At 41.1% G+C, this 26,699-nt stretch overlaps 1 protein-coding gene across 1 annotated transcript in view; it reads left to right on the top strand.

Annotated features, from left to right (window-relative positions):
- NUDT3 (nudix hydrolase 3) overlaps window positions 1–26,699 on the top strand; it is a 117,191-nt gene that overhangs the window by 55,400 nt on the left and 35,092 nt on the right. The window contains exon 2 of the mRNA XM_039465817.2: window positions 6,740–6,850. Coding sequence (XP_039321751.1) covers window positions 6,740–6,850 — 111 coding nt within the window. The remainder of the gene's footprint in view (window positions 1–6,739; window positions 6,851–26,699) is intronic.

Genomic DNA, 26,699 nt, shown 5'->3' with positions numbered 1-26,699 from the left:
CCACTGCACTCCAGCCTGGGCAAAAGAGTGAGATCCTGCCCGAAAAAAGAGAACCAGCTGGGTGCTGTGGCTCATGCCTGTAATCCCAGCACTTCGGAAGGCCGAGGCAAGCGGATAACCTGAGGTCAGGAGTTGAAGACCAGCCTGGCCAACATGGCAAAACCCTGTCTCTATTAAAAACAAAAATTAGCTGGGCGTGGTGCACATGCCTATAATCCCAGCTACTCAGGAGGCTGAGGCAGGAGAACCTGGGAGTCAGAGGTTGCAGTAAGCTGAGATCGCGCCATTGCACTCCAGCCTGGGAAATGAGCTAACCTTCATCTTAGGAAAAAAGAAAAATAAAGTAAGAGAGAAACTGTCACATTTCATTTCTCTGTCCTGATCCATCCCATGCTCCCCATATATATATATATATAAAAAATATATATTTATATATTATATAATATATATAATATATTTACATATTATATATTTATATATTATATAATATATAATATATTTACATATTATATATTTATATATTATATAATATATATTTACATATTATATATTTATATATTATAATATATGTTATATATATTGTATTATATCTATTATATATATATAATAGATATATTATTATTTTTGTAGAGACGGGGTCTTGAACTCCTGAACTCAAGTGATCTGCCTGCCTCATCCTCCCAAAGTGCTAGGATTACAAGCTTTAGCCAGTGCTTCTGGCCTAATTTAAATTTTTTTTTTTTAAATACACATGGGAATTTTACTATGTTGCTCAGGCTAGTGTTGAATTCCTGGGCAAGTGCACCTCCTACCACAGCCTGCCAAGTAACTGGGACTACTGGGTTTACAGGTATGAGCCAGTATGTCTCAGCAGGTATCTTTTCATTATCGCTATGATATCCTCAAGCTAAGTATTTCTCACCCTGTGTAATTACTCTTTTTTGGTCTTCCACTAGATACTCAGTTTCTTTAGTGCAGGGACTATGGGTTTCTTTTATATTTTAAAAATGTGTATTAAGCACTATCAAAGCAAAAAACCTCACAACAATTTCTAAGAAATAAAACAATGGTGTTCCTGCTATATTTCTTCCTTTATTAGGTTTATCATTACCACAGATTTGTTTATCTCCCGCCCCACCCACACCCGCACGTCACTAATCAATACAATGTTTTTTTTTTTTTTTTTGAGACGGAGTTTCGCCCTTGTTACCCAGGCTGGAGTGCAATGGCGTGATCTCGGCTCACCGCAACCTCCACCTCCTGGGTTCAGGCAATTCTCCTGCCTCAGCCTCCTAAGTAGCTGGGATTACAGGCATGCGCCACCACGCCCAGCTAGTGTTTTGTATTTTTAGTAGAGACAGGGTTTCACCATGTTGACCAAGATGGTCTCGATCTCTCGACCTCGTGATGCACCTGTCAAAGTGCTGGGATTACAGGCTTGAGCCACCGCGCCCGGCAATACAATGTTTTTTTCCTCTCTGCCCATATGGAAGACAAGTTGTCCCTGCCCCACCTCTTGATTTCTGCCTGCTCTATGAAGCTACCTATATCATGAATCCAAGAGTCTATTTATGGGTGGGTGTGTTCTGTGGGTCTGTTTATCCTCCTCTGCATAGATACCCCCTGTCTCAATGACTAAAGCTTCAAAAATGTATGATACCTGATTGGCTGGTTTCCCACTTTGATCTGCCTGCAAACTGCAGTGCATTTAATCTCTGCATCTCCAGTTCCTGGCTCATGATGGTACTTAATGAACTTTTGTTGAATAGGTAATTTTCCCCCCTTAGTGTGTTATTTTCAGAATCTTTTTGGAACTGTAGCACTTAATTTCTTTTCAGATAATTTTATATGTCAAAATCAAACTTCAGAATAAGAATTTACTGATCAGAACACCATTTGGTACTTCATATGGTAGGAAGGAGTAAAACCAATGGCTAAAGTAAAAAATTTTTGTGGGTGGGCACAGTGGCTCATGCCTGTGATCTTAGCACATTGGGAGACTGAGGCAGGAGGATTGCTTGAGGCCATGAGTTCAAGACCAACCTGGCCAACATAGTGAGACCCTTGTCTCTAAAAAATAAAGTTTAAAAAATTTAAAAATTAGCCAGGCATGATGGTGTGTGCCTGTAGTCTCAGCTACTTGAGAGGCTGAAGCAGAAGGATCCCCTTGAGCCCAGGAGTTTGAGGCTGCAGTGAACTCTGATCTGCCACTGCACTACAGCCTGGGCAATGGAATGAGACCTTGTCTCTGCAAAAAAGCAGAAACAAAAACTTTTTTTTTTGTAGTGTTTTTTCAGTATGTTGTCAAGGAAACTTATTGAGGAGAGCTATTTACCATTGACGGTATTTGCTTTGAAGTGTGGCTACAAACTAATGAAGCTTTCTTTCTTAAGCCTCATTATTGTAGTCTTAGTTCATATAGTCGTGGTTGAATGTGCAAAGCAGTAACACTTGCTAGATTTACTAATTAGTATTTCACATTGATTGAAATTTAGAAATTGAATGATTATACTTTATGTCAGTCAGAGGTTTCCTTTTCTTTGCTTTCGCTTTGAAATAATTCCGGTAAAGATTTTTCTTTTGGACTGTAACTTAATTGAATGGCCCTAGTCAGCCTTTGAAGCAATGCTTAGGTTTATAATGGCTAACAAACACTTTACCAGGAAGGAAGGGAAGAAAGACTATGTGTGGTTACATATACAAGTCAGTGGAGGATTTTATTTATTTATTTATTTTTTGAGACGGAGTTTCGCTCTTGTTACCCAGGCTGGAGTCCAATGGCGCAATCTCGGCTCACCACAACCTCCATCTCCTGGGTTCAAGCAATTTCTCCTGCCTCAGCCTCCTGAGTAGCTGGGACTACAGGTGTGCACCACCATGCCCAGCTAATTTTTGTATTTTTAGTAGAGACGGGGTTTCACCATGTTGACCAGGATGGTCTCGATGTCTTGACCTCATGACCCACCCGCCTCGGCCTCCCAAAGTGCTGGGCTTATAGGCATGAGCCACCGCGCCCGGCCGTCAGCGGAGGATTAACCCATTTTACTACTTTTTATTCTTGATCTTTTTATAGGTAGATAAATATGACTTAAATGCCTTTGTCTAGAGTCGTTGGAGGACTTTTTTTAACCTTATAATTTCAGTTAACATACATGCTTATATTTGAGTTTATTTTCTTTTGATAAGGAATGTTTTAAAATGTAAGATTGGTCACAGTTATTGAAGAGAATGAGTGTGGCAGTAGTTTTATGATTTATTAATATACAACTAAGGATAACCTTCTGGAAGGTTACTCCACTGAGGTATAGACTCTGGGGAAAAAAGTAGTAGCACTGACTCCCTTCAGGTTTAAAAAAATTACTGACCGGGCTTGGTGGCTCATGGCTGTAATCCCAGGTGCTTGGGAGGCTGAAGCAGGAGAATCCCTTGAACCTAGGAGGAGTTTGCAGCAGTGACCCAAGATTGCATCATTGCACAACAGCCTGAACAACAAGAGCGAAACTCTGTCTCAATAAAAAAAAAAAAAGGTCGCAGCCGGGCGCGGTGGCTCAAGCCTGTAATCCCAGCACTTTGGGAGGCCGAGGCGGGTGGGTCATGAGGTCAAGAGATCGAGACCATCCTGTTCAACATGGTGAAACCCCGTCTCTACTAAAAATACTAAAAATTAGCTGGGCATGGTGGCGTGTGCCTGTAATCCCAGCTACTCAGGAGGCTGAGGCAGGAGAATTGCCTGAACCCGGGAGACGGAGGTTGCGGTGAGCCGAGATCGCACCATTGCACTCCAGCCTGGGTAACAAGAGCGAAACTCCGTCTCAAAAAAAAAAAAAAAAAAAAAAAAAGGTCGGGCAGGGTGGCTCAGACCTGTAATCCCAGCACTTTGGGAGGCTGAGGCAGGCAGATCACCTGAGGTTAGGAGTTCAAGACCAACCTGACCAACATGGTGAAACGCCGTCTTTATTAAAAATACAAAAATTAGCCAGGTGTGGTGGTGGGGACCTGTAATTACAGCTGCTTGGGAGGCTGAGGCAGGAGAATCACTTGAACCTAGGAGACCTAGGAGGTGGAGGTTGCAGTGAGCCAAGATTGTGCCACTTCACTCCAGCCTGGGTGACAGAGAGAGATTCCATCTCAAAAAAAAAAAAAAAAAAAAATTACTGTGATCACAAAACCAGTTTCACATAACATTAGCCATTTTAAAGTGAAAAGTTCATTGGTATTTAGCAATCATTATTTCATATCTTTCTGAATACTTTCATCCTCCCCAAATAAAACTCTGTACCTGTTAGGCAGTTGCTGCTCATTTTACCCTTTCCCCAGTTCCTGGTAACCACCAATCTGGTTTCCGTTTCTCTGGTTTAGCTTATTCTGTATATTTCAGATACATGGAATCATACAATATGTGGTCTTTTGTGCCTGGCTTCCTTCACTTAGCATGTTTTCAGGGTTCATCCATGTTGTAGCATCTATCAGTAACGCATTTATTTATTTGTTTATTTTAATTTTTTTGAGAGGGTTTCACCATGTTGACCCAGGATGGTCTCGATCTCTTGACCTCGTGATCCACCTGCCTCGGCCTCCCAAAGTGCTGGGATTACAGGCTTGAGCCACCGTGCCCGGCCAGTAACTCATTTTTTAAATGGCTGAATAATATTCCATTGTATGTATAGGTCACATTTTGTTTATCTGTTTATTGTTATTGGATATTTAAATTGTTTTTACCTTTTGACTATTGTAAATAATGCTGCTGTGAACGTTCGTTTCTGTTTGAGTATCTGTTTTTAGTTCTTTTTGGCTATGTACTTAGCAGTACAGTTTCTAGAGCTAATGGTAATTTTATGTTTAACTTATTGAGAAACAACCAAACTGTTTTCCACAGCTGAATGAACCATTTTACATTCCTGTCAGCATTGTCCAAGGGTTCCAGTTTCTCTATGTCCTTGCCAGCACTTCTTATGCTCTGTTTGTTTGGCTGATTGAAATATAGCTACCTTATTGATTGTGAAGTTGTATCTCATTTTGGTTTTGCTTTGCATTTCCCTAATGACTAATGATGTCGAGCATCTTTTCATGTGCTTGTTAGCCATTTGTAGATCTTCTCTGTAGAAATGCTGTGTATGTTTTTGTTGTTTTAGGTACCGGACAGATATTAAATACATAATTTGCAGATACTTTCTTCTATTCTCTAGGTTGTCTTTTCACATTCCTGATTATGTCCTTTGTTACACAGAAGTTTTTAATTTTAGTAAAGTCCATTTTATCTTATTTACTGTTTTGTTGCTCATGCTTCATATCTAAGAATTGGGCGTATCTTCCCAAATTCAAGATCATGACAGTTTACCCCTTTATGTTTTCTTCTAAATGTGCTATAGTTTTAGCTCTTACATTTAGAGGTTGTTGGGCCATTTTGATTTTGTATGTGGTATGAGATAGTCCAATGAGAGGATTTTTTTTTTTTTTTTTTTGAGTTGGGATTCTCACTGTACCTGAGACCACAGATGCGCACTGCTAAGCCTTGCTTATGTGTATGTGTGTGTGTGTGTGTGTGTGTGTATTTTTTTTTTTTTTTTTTTTTTTTTTTTTTTTTTTGGTAGAGACAAGGTCTTGTTATGTTGCCCAGGCTGGTCTTGACCTCCGGGGCTCAGGCAGTCCTCCTGCCTTGGTCTACCAAAGTGCTGGGATATATTATGAGCCACCACACCAGGGTCTTGTAGTGTTTTTGAACTAAGTATATATACATACCAACCAAAAACTATTGTGGATTTCATAGTATTTTAAATTATTTTGCATTGTATTAATCAAAGAAGAGCTTATAAATATATTTGAAAAATAGTACTTGTAAGTTTAAGACAATTTTTAAGTCCATGACCTACATATTAGTGACTGAATATGGATTTATGGATTTCCTTCCCATAACACCATGATCATCTCTGAATCTACAGATCACAGATTTTGTAGATGAGCATCAGAAGAATCTCTGATGACAGGTGAAAGAGGGACTGAGGATGAAGGTAGAGTTTCCAAGGGTCCATAGCTGCAGAGACCTCAAGAAAGAGGCTGGGAAGTCAGTCACTAGAAGGCGGTGGTGAAATCTATTAGCATTTCATTTGAGACAACAAGGATAATTGCAAAGTTTGGTTTGGAGGCTCATGGGTCATCATCAGAAAGTAAAGGTTTAGGAAGCAGTTGAAGATTCCTTTAGTTTTGGATCTAAAGCCAACTCAACTCAGCCTCCAAACAGGACGTCCAGCTGACTGTGTTTAGCATCTTTCCTACAGAGGGGGGTAAGTAAGGAAACGGAACTAGGCAAGTTCTAGATTTGTTATGGTGGCAATCCTGGCCAAGGGCCTTTTGTCTTCTGGCCAGCTTTTTCAGTGCTGACAGGCTCATCAGTGACAGTTATCTTCTTTTTTTTTTTTTTTTTAAGTCTTTTTGTCATCTTGTCAGGTCTGTGTGCAAAGGGCTCTAGCAAAAGGAAGAAGGAGGGGATAGATAGGGCAGGTGATGGAGCGTCTGAGGGGAGTGTAGCGATAGGGGTCTTCAGATGCCCTTCTGCTTTTACTGGCTGATGGTCTGCTTTTTCAGATAGAAACGAAAGCTACTTTACAAGAAGTGATTTGGGAAGGCATAAACAAAGAGGGGATTTTGGTTACTTTGATGTTTGTGGTGTTTAAACTCTGAATTTGTGTGGATATGTCTTTTTGAATTTTTAACCCACCACGAAACCTCTGTGATTTAACAGGTGCTACTTGTGAGCAGTAGTCGCCATCCAGACAGATGGATTGTCCCTGGAGGAGGCATGGAGCCCGAGGAGGAGCCAAGTGTGGCAGCAGTTCGTGAAGTCTGTGAGGAGGTATGCACAGAGAAGAGACGGCACAGCTGTGCCTCATAATCATGAACCCATCCTATCTGTGTAGTTATTTAATATATCAGCACTCACTGAGTAAACCTATAATCACAGAAAAAGGGCAGTGAGTGGTTACCCAGTGCCTTCTTTATTACCAGGTGGTGGAGTTGTGACATGGTAATATTAACCAGGCACTCTATGCCAAACCGTGTTTTTTTTTTGTTTTTGTTTTTTTTTTTTTTGAGACGGAGTTTCGCTCTTGTTACCCAGGCTGGAGTGCAATGGCGCGATCTCGGCTCACCGCAACCTCTGCCTCCCGGGTTCAGGCAGTTATCCAGCCTCAGCCTCCTGAGTAGCTGGGATTACAGGCACGCACCACCATGCCCAGCTAATTTTTTTGTATTTTTAGTAGAGACAGGGTTTCACTATGTTGACCAGGATGGTCTCGATCTCTTGACCTCGTGATCCACCCGCCTCTGCCTCCCAAAATGCTGGGATTACAGGCGTGAGCCACCGCGCCCGGCCACCAAACCGTTTTTTGTGACTTCCCATAGATTTCTTCCAACACCGCCTGTTACCTGTGGCACAGAATGAAGAAGCAAATAGTTCCTCACCTCTAAGAAATAAGAAGAACAGGCAGCATTAGTATAAATGACTCATTGTCATTACGTTTTGGAGGAGGTGCTTCCTGTGTCCTAGCCATGAAACTGTGGCTAAAGAAATGATTCTGTTAGACAGATACTGTTAATGGTACAACTTGAGAGATAATAGTGTCTTCTTTTTTATTTAGTAACATGATGTTCCACATATGTGTGTTGAGTTCCTGGGCCATGATATGCTACCAGATACTCCAGAGTAAATAGAAGAAGTAAAGTCATGGACCCTTAGTTCTCTTATTTCAAGAATTTACAGTCTGGGGGAAACTGAGAAACAGATTGCAACTCAAAACCCAGAGAAATGAACTAATGTTTTTCCATAGCCTCTTCTGATGATAACCATGTTCTGCTCTGCTTGTTATCTCACTTAGGACTGGTAACTTGGTTGTATAAGCTTTATTGCCCCAGTTTACTCACCCTGGCCACATAGGTAGTGCTTTTGAAATCAATTTCCTTGTTCCAGAGGGAATTTAAGATTGATTCTAAGAACATACAAAAAAGCACTTAAAAAAAAAACAAGTCTAATTCTTATGTTTCTTTTGGATCTAGCTTTTGGTGAAGGACTCCTAGAGTAATCTTGGAATATCCAAGGAATTCTTTCCTCACTCTGAATTCCTACACTTACATTGGCTCATTTCACTCTCATTGTAGCATCTGTCTTCTACTCATAACTGGATTATTCTCTCCGAGGGCAAAAATCATGTTTCCCATCAAAAATTCCTGCTTTTCTTGCCTAGTACACAGCTAGGTGCACAGAAGGTAATTAATACATGCTTCTTTGATAGATGGAACAGTGGTTGGAACAATGCAGATGCTGAAGAAATACCCTAGATGGAAATTATGAGAGTATAGAAAGTGATAAACATTGAGAAGAGGATGTGAGAAGGCATTCTTACAGTGGGTGGTGAGGAGGCTAACTTGGGTAGAACCCAATGGAGTCAAGAGGGGGTGTAGTGAAAACAACACTGACTCGGGAACCCTGGTTTCTATTAGTGTCAGTTAATAGCTGTGTGACCTGTGAGAAAATAACCTTAAACACCTTAGACCTTTGTCCTTCATTGGATTTATCTTCCTGTTTACTCCATCATGGAGGGAATGGAGGGGAATATGAGGTTCCAATGAGAACATGAGTGTGAATGTCCTTTATGAATTATGTATCACTACCAGTTAGGATGTGTGCAGCTGAAAATAATAATATGCCCGTTACCGTTTGGGAACAGGTTTATGATATCACATAACAAGAAGTCCCAGGTTTGCTGACTCAGCAGTATTTAGAGCCCAGGTGCTTCCTGTCTTTTATTCTGCCATCCTTGGTACATTTTGCCCTTTAACGGCAGAGTTAAGTAATTGTGACAGAGACTGTATGGCCTGTATAATAAATTTTTTCTCACTCTGAAATTATATATTATCTATTCGTTCTTTTGTAGAGTAAACATATGTTGGCACACTCCAATATAAGTTAAATTTCTAACAAACATTTAATCTTCTCTTATTTATTGGCCATGCTTTTCAGTTACTTTTAATTAAAGTCTAAGAGGTTTCTCAAAGTCATGTCTTAGATGATGAGGGCTCTAGTAGTTCAAACATGGAACTGACATTCCCTTTGCCAGCAAATTTAAGCATAGCATATTTACTTTGAACCATAGCCTCTTGTGACAGCATGGTCTGCTTTGCTTGTTACCTCATTTAGGACTCATAACTCAGTTGTATAAGCTTTATTGCCCCAGTTTACTTGCATATGTTTAAGTTGAACCATAGCCTCTTGTGGTGACACCATGCTCTTTGATGGGAAACGTGATTTTTACCTTCAGAGAGAATAATCAAGTTATGGGTGTGAGACAGATACTACAATGAGAGTGACATAAGCCAATGTAAGTGTAGGAATTCAGAAATGTGGAAAGAAATCCTTGGCTATTCCAAGGGTAAGATTATTCTAAATATAAGTTTAAGCATAAGCAATGTATAGGGTACATTTACTTTTGTTTGCAGGCTTGTCTCCTTGTGGTGACAAGATGGCTATCACAGCTCTATCCTTACACATTCTTTTCAAATGCAGGACACACAGTTTTACCTCCTGGGTCTCCCTTTATTTGAGAGAAAAGAAACCCTCCCCAGAAGGTCCAGCAGACTCTTTATGTCAGTGTTCCAGAGTTGCTTTGCATGCTTACGATTAAACTTCCTGGCAAAGGGAATGTCAGTTCCCTGTTTAAACTACTAGAGCCTTCACCATCTAGGATTTGACTTTGAGAAACCTCTCAGACTTTAATTTAAAGCAATTGAAAAGCATGGCCAATAAGAGAAGATATAATGTTTATTTTGTTAGAAATTTAACTTAGATTGGAATGTGTTAATATATGTTTACTCTAAAAAACAATGGATAGATAATATATAATTTTAGAGTGAGAAAAATTTATTATACAGGCCATACAGTCTCTGTCACAACTAAGTCTACCATTGTAGGGCAAAAGTAGCCATAAACTGTACAACACGTAAACAAATGGGCCTAACTGTGTTCCAGTGACGCCTTGTCTATAAAAACTCTGGTGAACCATAGGTAATCCCTTCTTTACGCTCTTGCTACTCACAGTGTGGTTGGTGGACCAGCAACATCAGCATCAGCCAGGCTTGTTAGAAATGGAAAATCTTTGACCCCAGCCCAGATGTACTGTATCAGAATCTGATTCTAACAGGACCTGGGGTGATTTTGAGAGCTTAATGCATTAGAGTGTTGAATTCTTACCAATGAGTGTTCTGAGAATTCCTCCTGATGGAGCTGTGGAGTGAAATGCTCTTTGAGGGTTAGACTGTGGTTTGGTGGTCTCCACACCCCTTCCAGTACTCTTCTCACATGGAGAGACTGGAAAGCTAAAAAGTACTTTTCCTAGACTCATATAAGGAATGCAACTAAGTCTCCTTGATGATACTTAGATATCCCCAATACAAAGCACTTATACAAGATTGCTTTAGTCACAAGGAGGGCATGTTCTGAGAGCAGCAGGCCCATCTGTTTTGGTGGCACACGTTTAGACAAAGGAGATACAGCTTTGGCATTGGCAGTTACAGTGTCAACTTCCTGATTTGGCTGGTGGCTTTTACTTGGCAGCTTCCTGATCCATCCCAGAAGCAGCAACTGCCTTGGCAGTCCAGTTCTGCAATGTGGTTTTGAGAATTGTTCTCGGAACCTTGGCCTGTGTTTCTTGAGTTCTCCTAGTGATTCTGTAAACTGTTTGTATCCCTTAATAAATCACTCTCTTAAACTAATCAGGTTGGATTCTGTTGTCTGCAGTTAAGAATCTTGACCCATCTAGATTCCCTGTGAATAACAGTTGCTTTAGTTGTATGTGACATTCTTCTCTCCTTGGCTGGGCTAACCCATCAAGGAATTGAGATGTCTTTGCAAAGCATCCCCCTCTAGGGAAGAGTGTCCAGTGGTCTGTGAGAAAGCTGTCTGATCTACAGTGGGTCAGTAGTTTAATCAGGCAGACCTGTTTCTGTGGGAAAGTGAAGCTGTGGCAGAATCCAGTTCAGAATCTCTACCTTCCTCATAGCTGTTCACTGATACAATGTTATCTGTCCATTCAACAAATACTGAGTACCCATCTATCTTGCGCAAAACACCGGGCCACAAGTTGAAGATACAGAAATTTGGGTTTTGCCATCATCCCATGAGCTTAACATCTCACCGAGAATACAGAGTTAATAGGAAACTATAATTTGAAAATTGAGGGAACAATTTGTACAGCATGCCGGGGGACTTACTGGCAGAGTAGCCAGCCAACTCTGGCACGAAGATTGGCTCCTAGGAGAATGTCTGGATGGTTATAGACCTGCTCATTTAAGACTTTACCATTTTGGAGGGACTTTGGGGTTGCAGTAGGTAGTGTAATGGTGATCTTATCTATCATATCCCCACGTAAGGGAGACTAGATAGAGGAGGGATGAAGTAGCTGGTGAGCTTTTCTTTACTGTGAAGCAGAATTGGGTTCCCACTTTACTGTTGGACCTGTGTTAATGGGGAATTAGAAGGACGTAGACACGTCGTGAAGGGCAGGTAGGATTTTTGTCCTTTGCACCCCTAGGCCTGACAGCACCAGAACCTTTGCCTGGCTCTTTCTGTAGGAACTCAAAAGTTTGGCTGTTCAAATAAGTGTGGTAGGGCCAGTTGGTGGAACTAAACTGAGTAATTCTGATTTAAATCCAGTTGGCCTCTGTAGCTTCTAAGGTGCTTAAGGCAAAAATGGTGTTTGAGAGTCACCATGCAGTTGTGGATTCAGACAGATTGTTACAAGACCTGAAATTGAGTGATGATTCTAGAGGAGAGAGAGAGGAAAAAGATCAAAGACCTTGTGCAAAGACTTGATACTTGGCTTTGGGAGTTGTGGTTGGAATATCTCTGGCAGTTCTACTTTTGTAGAGCACATTTGGATTTGTTGTCTGATCTAGGAAAGCTGACCTTATTTGTTGTCACTGTTGCTGTTCTGTTTTTGAGTGTTACAGTTGAGTTGTTCCTGGGTTATACAAGTGCAGCTTAGATGTAGAAAACCAGATGTTTACAACAAAAAATGCATTGAGGGAGGAGGAAAGATATAGGGTACTGTGCTTACCTTTTGTTTCCTGGAAATTGCATACTGTTCTTTTGTAGGTAAAAGGGAGAATAGCATGAAATAGCAATAAAGTGCTCATGAAGCAAGGAAATGAAAGATGCAGCACAGATAATTAAAGTAAACTCCTCATATGCTTAGTATCTTACCTAGTAGCTCCTCCCTTGAAGGAATCCTGATCTTGAAACTTTATTCTGTCAATAATACTGGAATAAAGTATGGGATTTGATGATATGATTCTTCTTTGACTGAAGGCAAGCTCTGCCTGACATTCTCAGCCTTAAAGACTCCTTCCTGACTTTGAGCAAATTTTTTTTCTGCCATCAGATGAGAATCATATCATCATATCCCATATCTTATTCCAGCATTATTGAGAGGATACAGAAATGTTTGTGAGCTGCTTGGACATTAGAGTAAGTATCCAAATAAATAAAATGTACAAACAATAAAAATAAGAGAACATGTCATTACAAAAACAGAAACAGTTCAATGGCTTCCATCAAAACAGAATGAACGAAGTGGGTTTTTCCAGTTTTATCAACAGAGAATTAGACTTGAAATCAGAGACCTGAAATGCTGATAGATGTGTTTATTGTCCTTGAAGGGAAGCTTTTATAAATAAAGCACTATTTAGAGGTTTGTTTAGTTTTCAAGATGTTTATGCTTTCAGATCTGATTTTTTTATTTGTAAATGTTGGAAGTTTTAGCCACTTTTTGAAGGGTTTTGTGGATAATACCTCTACACCAATTAATTGAAAATCTTCAGTTGTTTCAAATTGCAGTTATAAATTAGTATGTTTGGTTTTTTTTTTTTTTTTTTTTTTTTTTTAAAGAGACGGGGTTTCATCATGTTTGCAGGGTTGGTCTTGATCTCCTGACCTGGTTGGTGATCTGGCCGCCTCAGCCTCCCAGAGTGCTGGGATTACAAGCGTGAGCCACCACGCCCGGCCTAGAATGTTTGGTTTTTAAATAACTTCAGTTGTCCTACTTTTAAAAAAAAAAAGCCTTATAAAGCTCTTCAGTGGAAAAAAGTCTTGTGGAAAACTACTACAAGAAAACACAGGGGGAAGCACTTTAGATCATTGGTCTGGACAAAGATTTTATAGGTAAAACCTCAAAAGCACAGATAACAGAAGCAAATACAGGCAGATGGGATTGTATCAAACTAAAAACCTTAACAGCAAAGGAAACAATCAACAGTGAAGAGACAGTCTACAGAATGGGAGAAGATATATGCAAACTATTCATTCAACAAGGAATTACTATTCAGTATATACAAAGAACTCAACTGCAAAAAAAGAATCCAGTATTAAAATCGGTAAATGATGTGAATAGACATTTATCAGAAGAAGAAAAATGACCAACAAATACATTTTGAACAGAGCAGGGATTAGGGGCAGCAAGACCCACCCCCAGACTCCTCTACCCTACTCAAAAATGTGTATATAACCTTTTTTTTTTTTTGAGTTGGAGTCTCACTCTGTCATCCAAGCTGGAGTGCTTGGCTCATTGCAGCCTCCGCCTCTGGAGTTCAAGCTACCTGCCTCCTGAGTAGCTGGGGTTACAGGTGAGTGCCACCGTGCCCAGCTAATTTTTGTATTTTTAATAGAGACGGTGTTTCACCATGTTGGCCAGGCTGGTCTGGAACTCCTGACCTCAAGTCATCTGCCCACTGTGGCCTCCCAAAGTGTTGGGATTACAGGGGTGAGCCACTGCGCCTGGCCAAACAATTGTGTATTTTCAGATAGCTACAAGTAATGATTTTGAATGTTCCCAAGACAAAGAAATATTTGAGATGATGGTTATGCTAATTACCTTGATTTATCATTATTTGTTTGTTTGTGTTGAGACACTCTTGCTTTGTCACCTAGTCTGGAGTGCAGTGGCACAATTATGGCTCACTGCAGCCTCCATCTCCTGGGCTCAGATGATCCTTCAGTCTTAGCCTCCTGAGTAGCTGGGACTCCAGGTATGCGCCACCACGCCCCACTAATTTTTATATTTTTATAGAGGCAGGATTTCACCATGTTTCTGAGGCTGATCTCAAACTCCTGGGCTCAAGCTGTCTGCCCACGTTGGCCTCCCAAAGTGCTGGGATTACAGCCACATTATGCTCGACCAGATTTATCATTATGTATTGTATACATGTAGCAAAATGTGACTGTACTCCATAAATACGTGCAATTATTATGTGTCAATTAAAATTAGTAATAAAAACATTCACAGCCAGGCCTGGTGGTGTGGGCCTACAGTCCCAGCTACTGAGGAGGCTGAGGCAAGAGAATCACTTGAGCCCAGGAGTTTGAGACCAGCCAGAGCAACATAGCAAAACCTCATCTTAAAAAACAAAATGAAAAACAAAGCACAGCATTTTCAAAGAAATATAAAATTTTATAAAACACAGGAAAACACCTTTTTTAAAACAAACTCCTGTAAATCTCTTACATTACACTTAGAAATAAGATGTTTTAGAGTCTTTAAATATTCCCATGCTGTATATAAGCTTATTAGGATTTTTAACTTAAAATCATGAGTCAGAAATAAATTATTCAACTATATTTTTAAAATTTGAGGCCAAAGGCTGCCAGCCTAATAGGTGACATTCTTCTAAGAATTACAAAATCTTAGATTATGTCTAGTCTCCTTAACACAAAAATATTATGGGGTAATAAACATTATAATATTTAATGTTAAAATATTATGTTATAAAATACTTAATTACCTTAAACATTTTTATATTTAATTCTAAGTATTTCTAGAATTGGAAGATGCTTACCTACTAAAAAAACTGAGCTTTCCTGTTGAATGAGACCATGCCTCTTAGGTGACCTGACAGGATACGCTGACCCTGTTCACTTTTGCTTCATCATGACTCCATAACTTCGTAAGGCTGGGGGTCATGGAGTTCACATACCATGAATCAACATAGCTAATTTATTGCATCAACATGAAGGTCACTTTGCTCATGAAATCTTTTGTGATTCCTCTCAGTAGGTTCACTGATGCTGTATGTTTCCACTGCAGTCTGTACTTCTAGCACTGTGGTATTGTTCATGCTTTATTGATGTTGCTTGTTTAATTATCTGTCTTTTGGGCTAGACTTTATACTCTGTATAGTCAGGTACCATTCTTTCTTTCTTTCTTTTTAGAGACAGGTTCTTGCTCTGTCACCCAGGCTGGAGTGCAGCGATGTGATCGTAGCTCACTGTAACCTCAAACTCCTGAGCTCCAGCAATCTTCCTGCCTCAGCCCCCTGAGTAGCTGGGACTACAGGTGCATGCCACCATGCCTGACTAATTTATTGTTATTGTTTATTAGAGACAAGGCCTTGCTATGTTGCCCTGGCTAGTCTCCTAGCTTCCAGCCCCTCCTGCCTCAGCTCCCAAAGTGCTAGGATTACAGGTGTGAGCCATCATACCTGGTCTCCATTTTTTATTTCTTCTTTCTTTTTTTGAGGTGGAATTTCACTTTTGTCACCCCTGCTGGAGTGCAATGGCAGGATCTTGGCTCACTGCAACCTTTGCCTCCTGGGTTCAAGTGATTTTCCTGCCTCAGCCTCCCAAGTAGTTGGGATTACAGGCATACATCACCATGCCTGGCTAATTTTGTATTTTTAGTAGAGACAGGGTTTCACCATGTTGGTCAGGCTGGTCTCAAACTCCTGACCTCAGGTGATCCACATACCTCAACCTCCCAAAGTGCTGAGATTACAGGAATGAGCCACTGCGCCCAGCCCCATTTTTTCTTGCTCATTGTTGAATCTCCAGTGCTCAACACATATCTCATGTGCTTAATAGAGTGCTGTAATTATTGACTTAACTATTAAAACAGCTATAGAAATGCAACTGCAGCAGGCCCTTTTAGGTTGTCAGAAATAGACATATTCTCTAAATGCCTTAGTTAACTGAGGAAGAACATGACATTGTCACAGCAACTGCCCAGCCAAGGCTGTACAAAGCTGGAAACTTGGGTCAAAATGCACAGGCAGGCATCACTCGTGGCAGGTGGAACAACAGTGGGAATGCAGAGTTGTTCAAGAAGCCTGGTCACACGCCAGTGGCTCAGCCCCTCTCTTCCACTGTGGTAGACCTGTCTGTCTCATCTCTTCTCAGCCTCCTAGCTTACTGCTTTTGTTTTATGTTGTTCCTCTCTTATGCAAAACTTTAACCTGTCTGTTGATTCTGTCTTACATTCAGCCTTCCCAAGAGAGGACCTGATCGGTTTTGCCTAGTGACAACTTCACGTAGTATGCCCCTTTGGGCAGAGCTGCCAGGCCACATCATCAACTTCTGGCCATTTTGAAAATGTCTACTTTACCTTTGCATCAGCTGCTGATTTAATTCTCTTAGTTGTGCTCAGAGTGGTGAAGTCATATGCTATAAAAGCATGACAACCCATGGTTAAGTACCATCTACAGCAGATTTTTCAAGGGTCCTGTGTATGTAGTAGGATTATCTACATTTTACAGGAGAGAAACAGCTGAGGTTGAGTGATTTGCCCCAACAAGTTGTGTTCAGCCTGGTGTGCTCAAGGTAAGATTTGAGTTCAGGACGTCTTTCATCACTGACACTGTTAATGCTATGCTCCTTGAAAGATGTCCACCAAAATGTTTGCAGTGGTTATTTTTGTGTTAGTTCATAAGTTATCAAGTTCTCTGCATTGAGCATATGTTTCTTTTGTTACTAGAAAAAGTTTCCATATAAACATGAAAGGATTGAGATTATTGAGTAGTTTATCATGACATTGTCAGTCCTAGGTCTCATTAAACTCCACCTAAAATTTTTAGCATATTGGCTGAATTTCAGAAACAGATAAGTTTGAGCCATTAGCAACCACATTTAAAGGGAAGGCTAAAAGACTCCCTTTTGCAAATTAGCCTCCATTTTTTTTAGTCGCTGTGGTTAAAATCCTATTAGAGTGACCCCTTACAGGGTTAGGGGAACAGGCTTGCCCCCATGGCCTGACATGGGCTTTAGACCAGGGCAACAAAGGCTGTGTGAGCCAGCCATGTGATAGTCTCTCGATAGTAAAGAGGAAAAGCACCTCTTTTGTATGATCTCAGAGCTATTCTTTTGTGCTAATTCAGTGAGAAAGGTAAAACTCTTTTTTTTTTTTTGAGACGGAGTTTCGCTCTTGTTACCCAGGCTGGAGTGCAATGGCTCGATCTCGGCTCACCGCAACCTCCGCCTCCTGGGTTCAGGCAATTCTCCTGCCTCAGCCTCCTGAGTAGCTGGGATTACAGGCACGCGCCACCATGCCCAGCTAATTTTTTGTATTTTTGGTAGAGACGGGGTTTCACCATGTTGACCAGGATGGTCTCGATCTCTCGACCTCGTGATCCACCCGCCTCGGCCTCCCAAAGTGCTGGGATTACAGGCTTGAGCCACCGTGCCCGGCCGAGAGTAATTTAAGATATTCTTTATCACCCCTTTTTTAGTTCATAAATGTTTAGCTCTGTTTGGAGTGGGGAAAAAAGTGAAGTCACAGTATGACTGTGTTATATTTTCATCTGTACCTTTTACCCAGCCTGTGAGCAGTTGTGAATAGACAGTGAAGTGCATGCTATCATAGGATTTATCAGAGAAATAACATGCATTCTTAAAATCCAGAACTTTAATCACAAAATATATATCATTTAGTAGCAAAACTTTGTAAATAATATATTAAGGATACTTTTGATCATTTCAACGTAAGTAAAGCAGTTTGGGGAATTTTGAGGAAGTAATATTGTATGTAGGTCAGGGATCTCCAGCTCATAAACTTGTCAGGAAGGGGACAGGCAGTTGACAGTGAATACACCTCTGACAAGGTGGGTACAGCTGTAGTCACAGCTACTTGGGAGGCTGATGAGGGAGGATTGCTTGAGCCTAACATCAAGGCTGCAGTGAGCCATGGTTGCACCAGTGCATTCTAGCCTGGGTTACATACAGATCAAGACCCTATCTGTTAATAAAAAGTATACACAGGTGTTCTGATTAGGATAATATACCATCTTCTTTGTACTTTCTGTCTTTTCATTCTGCTAGGAACATGTATTATTTTTATAATCAGAAAAGGTAAGCTATAGTGGGCACTAGCTTAATCAAGTGATCAAACTTGGTTACACTAATACACTAATGGCAGTGAAGTCCCAGTATATATACATATATCAAAATACGTTGTACACCATAAATATATACATTTTTTTTTTTTTTTTTTTTTTTTCTGAGACAGAGTCTCACTCTGTTGCCCAGGCTGGAGTGTAATGGCATGATCTTGGCTCACTGGAACCTCTGCCTCCTGCATTCAAGCAATTCTCCTGTCTCAGCCTCTCAAGTAGCTGGGACTACGTGCCACTACGCCCAGCTGACTTTCTGTATTTTTAGTAGAGACGGGGTTTTACTCTGTTAGCCAGGTTGGTCTCCATCTTCCAACCTTGTGATCGGCCTGCCTCGGCCTCCCAAAGTGCTGGGGTTATAGGCGTGAGCCACCGCACCTGGGCTACAATTGTTATTTGTCAGTTAGACCTAAATAAAGCTGGGGATCGGGGGAAGACCCAGTGTGATCAGATCTTCTGATGTTTCAAGAGAAGCTTGAAAGCTGGATTCTTGTCCAGGTGCGGTGGCTCATACCTGTAATCCAAGCACTTTGGGAGGCCAAGGTGGGCAGATCACCTGAGGTCAGGAGTTTGAGACCAGCCTGGCCAACATGGTGAAAGCCCGTCTCTACTAAAAACAATGAAAATTAGCTGGATGTGGTGGTGAGTGCCTGTAATCCCAGCTACTTAGGAGACTGAGGCAGGAGAATTGCTTGAACCCGGGAGGCAGAGGTTGTAGTTAGCCGAGATCACACCACTGCGCTCCAGTCTGGGTGACAGAGCAAGACTCTGTCTCAAAAACAAAAAAGAAAAGAAAGCTGGATTCTCATGTAAGATCTTCTGATCTTTCAATGTGGGCAACTAATTTTAAGAAATGGCTTTTTAAAATGTCAGGGTAATATCTGCGTATGAATTAAAAAGACAGCAACAGTAGTAGTACTGAAAGGCTCATGGTGAAAAACAACCGAAGTATGTGTTAATTGAATGAGCTGTTTTCCGGATTTTAACTCTTTTAAACGGTAAATTGATAAACTCCAACCTCTTAGAAGATAATTTTTGCTTTTTTTTTTTTTTTTTTTTTTTTTTGAGACGGAGTTTCACTCTCGTTACCCAAGCTGGAGTGCAATGGCGCGATCTCGGCTCACCGCAACCTCCGCCTCCTGGGTTCAGGCAATTCTCCTGCCTCAGCCTCCTGAGTAGCTGGGATTACAGGCACACGCCATCATGCCCAGCTAATTTTTTGTATTTTTAGTAGAGACGGGGTTTCACCAAGTTGACCAGGATGGTCTCGATTTCTTGATCTCGTGATCCACCCGCCTCGGCCTCCCAAAGTGCTGGGATTACAGGCTTGAGCCACTGTGCCCGGCCTAATTTTTGCTTTTTAGTCTCCTAAAGCAAATAAAAATTTCTAACCTTTGGAATATTTTACTGTTAAAATGTTAAAATTAGAAAGTGTATCTAGATGCAAATTGCTGTAAATCAGGAGAGACAATGAGTTAGCCCTGTTTCTTTAAAAGCAGGCTTTATTTAGATGGCATTCCCTGAATTTCCATTATTTAATTTTTAAAGAATTTAAAATCACAATAATATGAATTTCTCATTACAAGTACATGTATGGCCTATGGCTTTATCTTTAAAATCAGTACCAAAATAGGCAAATAATTTTTCTAATGTTTGACAGTTGTCAAAATAAAAAGTTGGGGAGAAAATAAGCATAAATACTTACTATATACCAGCTGTATTCAAGATTCTGAGCTGGAAGCTACAAAGGACGGTGATGTGATAGATGCTAATTTGCCTAAGACAAATTGTGTATTTGTCAGCACTGCCATGTCTGTCAGCACTACCGTGCTTTTATTTTTACTTGGTAAGAAGACAGATACTTTTAGCTCCTTTAGTCACAGCACTATAATATATAATAATCATCATGTCTTAGTACATTATATGTGAGAATTTTATTCTGATAATTTATTCTTTTAAAGGATTTAGTGGGAAATGTGGCTCCATAATAAAAATTTCAGGAAAGCCTTTGTTCACCTAACATGGACACATATTTTTGTGTGAGGAAGTTTTTTTTTTTTTTTTTTTTTTTTTTTTTTTGAAACAGAGTCACACTGTCACCCAGGCTGGAGTGCAATGGTGCAGTCTCAGCCCACCGCAGCCCCCACCGCCCAGGTTCAAGCGATTCTTCTGCTTCAGCCTCCCTAGTAGCTGGGATTACAGGCGTGTGGCACCACACCCGGCTAATTTTTGTATTTTTAGTAGAGACGGGGTTTCACCATGTTGGTCAGGCTGGTCATGAACTCCTGACCTCGTGATCCGCCCGAGTCGGCCTCCCAAAGTGCTGGGATTGCAGACTTGAGCCACTGCGCCTAGCTGTGAGGAAGTATTTTTATTCTGCCCTCCTAGGAAAACTTATGAAAAGAAATATAGCAAAATAAGTTAAAAGCTTATCCTTAGATTTTTGGCTAGATACAGTGGCTCACACCTGTAATCCCAGCGATTTGAGAAGTCGAGGTGGGAGGATCGCTTGAGCCCAGGAGTTCGAGACCAGCCTAGGCAACAAAGGGAGACCCTTGTCTCTACAAAAAAAATGCTAAAAATGGGCTGGACATGGTGGCATGCACCTGTAGTTCCAGCTACTCAGGAAGCTGAGGAGGGAGGATCCCTGAAGCCCAGGAGTTTGAGGCTGCAGCAAGCCGTGGGCAACAGATCCAGACCTTGTCTCTTTAAAAAAGAAAGAAAGAAAGAAAAAATATTGACTATATAAAGTGATCAGAGAAAGCATATCATACTTTTTTCTTTTTATTTATTTTTTGTTGTTGTTGTTTTTCTTTTTTATTTGCTTTTTCTTGCCCATCGTATTTTAATGTAGAAGGTGGTGTCATGCAGTTTTACATTAGAGGACAGAATGAATCCCATAGCTCTCTGGCGTTACCTTTCAGGGTGGTAAGTAAATAGGTATTGAATCTCCTGTTTCTGGCAGCTGAGAACTTAGAAAGGGCCTTCCCTCTCAGTTACAGTTCGAGGATGAAAGCAAACCTTGGCATAGACAGACCCCAGTGAAGGGCCTGGCTGAGGTGCAGTTGTGTTGATTCCTGTGCTCAGCTTTTGCTCTGTGCTCACGTGGCAGAGTATAATTCAACACTGGCCCCAGAGCCATGTTCCTAATAGAATTAACTGCCTCTCTCTCTTTTCAGAGAAGCCTCTCTGCTCCAAGACTGTTACAAAATGGTGAATGGCTGCCCCTAGGTTATTTCCATGATTACTTCTAGAGTCATCCTTAAGATGTTTGACTTTTTAGGGACTCACTCATTTTGGTTTTTCAGAAATTCATAGTAGATACTATTGACTATATGAAAAGTGGTATTCTTAATGTGATTACATATTTGTGTTAGTAACCATTTTAGTTTTAAATATATAGGAGCTGTTGACTAAGACTAACCATTAAAGTAGTTTATAAAGTTTTAACCCGAAAAATGGAGACATGCTGGGTGCAATACTTTAGGAGGCCAGGGCAGGAGGCTCACTTGAGGCCAGGAATTCAAGATTACAGTGAGATACGATCATGCCACTGTACTCTGTCCTGGACAACCAAGTGAGACCCTATCATGTTCCTAGTAGAATGAAAAGACAGAAAATGCAAAGAAGATTATATATTACCCTAATTCCATAGCTAATTATTTTTTCCCAGCTTTTCAATCATGAAAATTTTCAAGCATACAAGAAAAATTAAAAAATAAAACACTATACCTTCTTCTAGATAAATCTTTTGACCTTTTGCATACTTGCTTTTTCTTTCTATATTTTTACTTTTGCTGTTCCATTTGAATGTAAAGTTGTAGATAGTGTGACACATCACTCCAGAATTCCATTCTTTAGCATGTATCTCTTTATTTTATTTTTTTCTTTTTTGTGACAGGATCTCCCTCTGTCACCCAGACTGGAGTACAGTGGCACAATGCCTCCTTACTGTCACCTCCACCTCCTGGGCTCAAGCAGTTCTCATCTTAACCTCCTGAGTAGCTGGAACTATAGGCATGAGCCATGACAGCCGGCTAATTTTTGTATTTTTTGTAGAGACAGAGTTTCGCCATGTTGGCCAGGCTGGTCTTGAAATCCTGGGTTCTAGAGCTCCACATGCCTTGGCCTCCCAGGGTGCTGGGATTATGGTCCACTGTGCCCAGCCCTTCTTTCTTTGTGCTTGCCCACCCTCCCTCTCTTTCTTTCATTTTTTTCTTTTTAAAATTATAGATTTAGGGGATACATGTGTGTGTGAGTAAATTACATGTTGCTGAGGTTTTGTTTTCTAATGACCCTGTCACCCAAGTAGCAAACCTAATAACTGATGAGTCATTTTTCAGCCTCCTCTCACCCCACTTTTAGAAGCCCCAGTGTTTATTGTTTTCATCTTTGTGTGTGTGTGTGTGTGTGTGTGTATGTGTGTGTACCCAGTGTTTAACTCCCACTTAAAAGTGAGCACATGTAGTAATTGGTTTTCTGTTTCTGTGTTAATTTGCTTAGGATAATGACCTTCAGCTATAACCACATTGCTTCAAAGGACATGATTTTGTTCTTTTTTGTGGCTACATAGTATTCCACTATGTATATGTACACTTTGTCCAGTCCACCATTGATGAGCAGCTGGGTTGATTCCGTGTCTTTGCTGTTGTGCATAGTAGCATGTATCTTTTTGGAGTAAGACCAGTCTCCTACATAACCACATACCATTGTCACACCTAGGAAAATTTATAATAATTCCATAATATTATCCAATATTGACTCCATATTCAAATGTCCCCAGTTACCATGAAATGTTTGTTATATTTGTTTCCTCACTAGGCCTTAACCTAGGTTCATATATCACTTTTGGTTGTATGTTTTCTCAGGCTGTTTTATCATAGAACTGTATTTCTCTTCTTTCCACATGCCTATCCCCCATGATACTGTTTAGGAGAGTCCAGGGTAGTTGTCTTATAAAATGCCTCACATCCTGGTTTTGTTTGATTGTTTCTTCCTGGTTTCCTTTAACTTGTTTCTCCATCCTCTGTATATCCAGCAACGTAGTCTAGAACAGTGCTATCCAATAGAACTTTCTGAAGTGAAGGAAAAGTTCTATATCTTCACTGTTGAGTATGGCAGGCACCAGCTGCCTTACGTGGCTAGTTAAACTAATTAAGGCTTTCTGGGCACACTGCCTATGGGATAGTTCTGCTCCACAAGAAGCAGTAAAACAACAACAACAAAAACGAACTAATTAAAGTTAAATAAATGTTTCTTAGTTACACTAGCCACAGTTCAAGTGCTCAGTAGCTACATGTGTATGATGGTCACCATTTTGAACAGCACAGGTCTAGAGGCTTGATTAGGTTGAGGATAAATATTTTTGGCAAGTTGCTGCATTGGTGTGCTGTGTGCTTCCTGATGCTCATGTCACTTGAGGTTCTAGTACCTGGGCACCTTGGTGAGAGTGTAGTACTTTTCAGTGATTTGTACACCCATGGAATGGATTGGAAAGGAAAGTGATGGTTGATCTTCCCTGAGATTTCCCACTAGAATTCTAAGCAGAGAGGAAATAGTAAGTGAAAAATATATATGTTACACCTCACTGATTATCAGATAAATGCAAATTAAAACAAGCTGGCACCTTGCTCTTATTAGATTAGCCAAGATTTTAAAACTAATTCTATTAATGGTGAAGGCGACCGCACATATTATAACTTTTGATGAAGGAGACCGCATATATTATAACTTTAAGGATGTCTCTGCTATCTCGGACCCTATATACCAGTCATTCTAACTACTTTCCATTCCAGGGTACCCCACACACCTGACATAATGCATGTGGTTCCCTTCTGCTAGAAACGCTGCCTTGTCCTCTTGCCACCTGGAGATACCTCTTTCGGTTTTCAGCTTAGTCACTATATTTTATCGAAGCTTTCATGACTTTCCGTGTTGATATATAAGTGCTTTTTTCACCATTTCATTGTAATACAAATTTCAGATGTGTTTTTCCTATATATTTATATTTACTGTGGATATTTTATTTATTTATTTAGAGACAGAGTCTTACTTTGTCCAAGCTGGTGTGATCATAGCTCACTGCAGCCTCGACCGCCTGAGCTCATGTGATCTTCCTACCTCAGCCTCCTGAGTAGCTGGGACCACCAAGTGCATGCCACCATGCCTGGCTAACTTCCTTACATTTTTTGTAGAAATGGGGTTTCACCTTGTTGCCCAAGCTGGTCTTGAACTCCTGGGCTCAAGAGATCCACCCACATTGGCCTCCCAGAGTGCTGGGATTACAGGCATGAGCCACCGTGCCCAGCCTAGTGTGAACATTTTGAAAGCAAAAAAAGTAGACCAGGAGCAGTGGCTCATGCCTGTAACACCAGCACTTTGGGAGGCCTAGGTGGGTGGATCATGAGGTCAGGAGTTTGACACCAGCCTGGCCAACATAGTGAAACCCCATCTCCACTAAAAATTTAAAAAGTAGCTGGGCGTGGTGGTGGGCATCTGCAATCCCAGCTACTCGGGAGGCTGAGGCAGGAGAATCGCTTGAACCAGGGAGGCAGAGGTTGCAGTGAGCCGAGATAGCACCACTGCACTCCAGCCCGGGCGACCGCTCTGTCTCCAAAAGAAAAAAGCAGAAAAGTAAAAAGAACAAAATTTAAAACGTTCATACTCGCCACTGGTAACACTTTGATGTATTTCCTTCTGTGTGCGTTTTTGCCATTAACAGCCCTCCTTCTTGACTGCAGGCTTTTCAAGAGTATTTTCAAATATTGGATACAGATATGTTTTTGTCTCAGGTTCCCGACTCATAACTGTCATAGCCTTTTGGAGCTACAAACTTTTGTTTTAATGTTGGTGCACTCTAGGCCTCGGGAGCAGGCCTCAGAAAACAGAATATGTCTCTGACTTTCTCCTGCCCTCCTTTCTCCTGCCCAAGGCAAGACTCTGATCTTTCTCTGCCTTTCTGATTGTGGGTTACCAGATCCTCATTCCAGAGAGGGTCATGCCCCATATATTGGAGGAGGAAATCCTGCACAGAAAGGCCAAGAATCTGAACAAACAGGCCTTGCTAGATTTTCCTACTCAGTCCATTAGTATTAGCTCATACCCTTTGTGTTCAATCAATTTCAACATGGTTGTTCAGTCATGCCTATCCAGTGAAGTCTCCATAAAAGGCCTAAGAGGACAGAGTTCAGGGAGCTTCTGGGTAACTGAACACTTGGAGGTTCCTGGAGAGCAGCACACCCAAGGAAGGCAGCTTCCCCCAACCTTGCCCTGTGCATCTCTTAATCTATATGGCTTATCGTATATATTCTAATATACTGGTAAATGTGAGCTTCCATGAGTTTTGTGAGCTGCTTTAGCAGTTGAGCCCAAATAGGAGCTCTTGGGAACCCCAACTTGAAACTAGTCATTCAGAAGTTCCCGAGGCCCGGACTTGTGACTGGTGGAAGGAAGAAGGGTCTTGTGAGACTGAGCCCTCAACCTGTGGTTTCTGAGGCTATCTCCCGATAGATAGCTTCAAAATTGAATTGGATGGCACCCTGCCAGTATCCACTGCAGGACTGATTGCTGCTTGGTGTGGGGGAGGAAAACCCCCACACATTTCATTACAGAAGCCTTCTGTGTTGGTTAATTGATGTGAGAGCAGAGAAAAAATGTGGTTTGAGTTTTCCCCGCCTCACAGCTGTCATTTTCTACCATCCCAGTCACCTTTTTTTTTTTTTTTTTTTTTACTGTCCCAGCTCTGTTGTCCTAGAGGAGCCCTGTCTCTCCTCTCTTGCCACAGGCTTGGACACATTGACAGATCTTCTGACTTTCTGTGCATTTTGGTTATATCACACCCCAGCATTTTCACTTCTGAGTATGTACTGAGAAGTGCTTATTAGCACAAAGAAGCATGTGGAGGCCGGGCATGGTGGCTCACACCTGTGATCCTAGCAATTTGGGAGGCCAAAGTGGGAGGATCATTTGATCACAGGAGTCTGAGACCAGGCTAGGCAACAATAGCCAGACTCTATCTCCATTTTTTTTTTTTTTTTTTTTTTGAGACGGAGTTTTGCTCTTGTTGCCCAGGCTGGAGTGCAATGGCGCGATCTCGGCTCACCGCAACCTCCGCCTCCTGGGTTCAAGCAATTCTCCCGCCTCAGCCTCCTGAGTAGCTGGGCTTACAGGCACGCGCCACCATGCCCAGCTAATTTTTTGTATTTTTAGTAGAGACGGGGTTTCACCATGTTGACCAGGATGGTCTCGATCTCTCGACCTCGTGATCCACCCGCCTCGGCCTCCCGAAGTGCTGGGATTACAGGCTTGAGCCACCGGGCCCGGCCTCTATCTCCATTTTAAAAAAATGTTTTTGTTAAGAAGCATGTACAAGATTTTCTCACAACTTTATTGGTAATAGCAAAAAATTAGAAACAATCTAAGTGTCCACTGGCAGGAGAATGGTTGTGTCAATTATGGCACATTCATATTTTGTATTACCATCCCAGAGTTTAAAAGTAATG

The sequence above is a fragment of the Saimiri boliviensis genome, chromosome 4, assembly GCF_048565385.1.
Source record: "Saimiri boliviensis isolate mSaiBol1 chromosome 4, mSaiBol1.pri, whole genome shotgun sequence".
NCBI classification, from domain to species: domain Eukaryota; kingdom Metazoa; phylum Chordata; class Mammalia; order Primates; family Cebidae; genus Saimiri; species Saimiri boliviensis.
The sequence above is the reverse complement of the archived record's forward strand: the minus strand, read 5'-3'. Positions and strand labels throughout refer to the sequence as shown.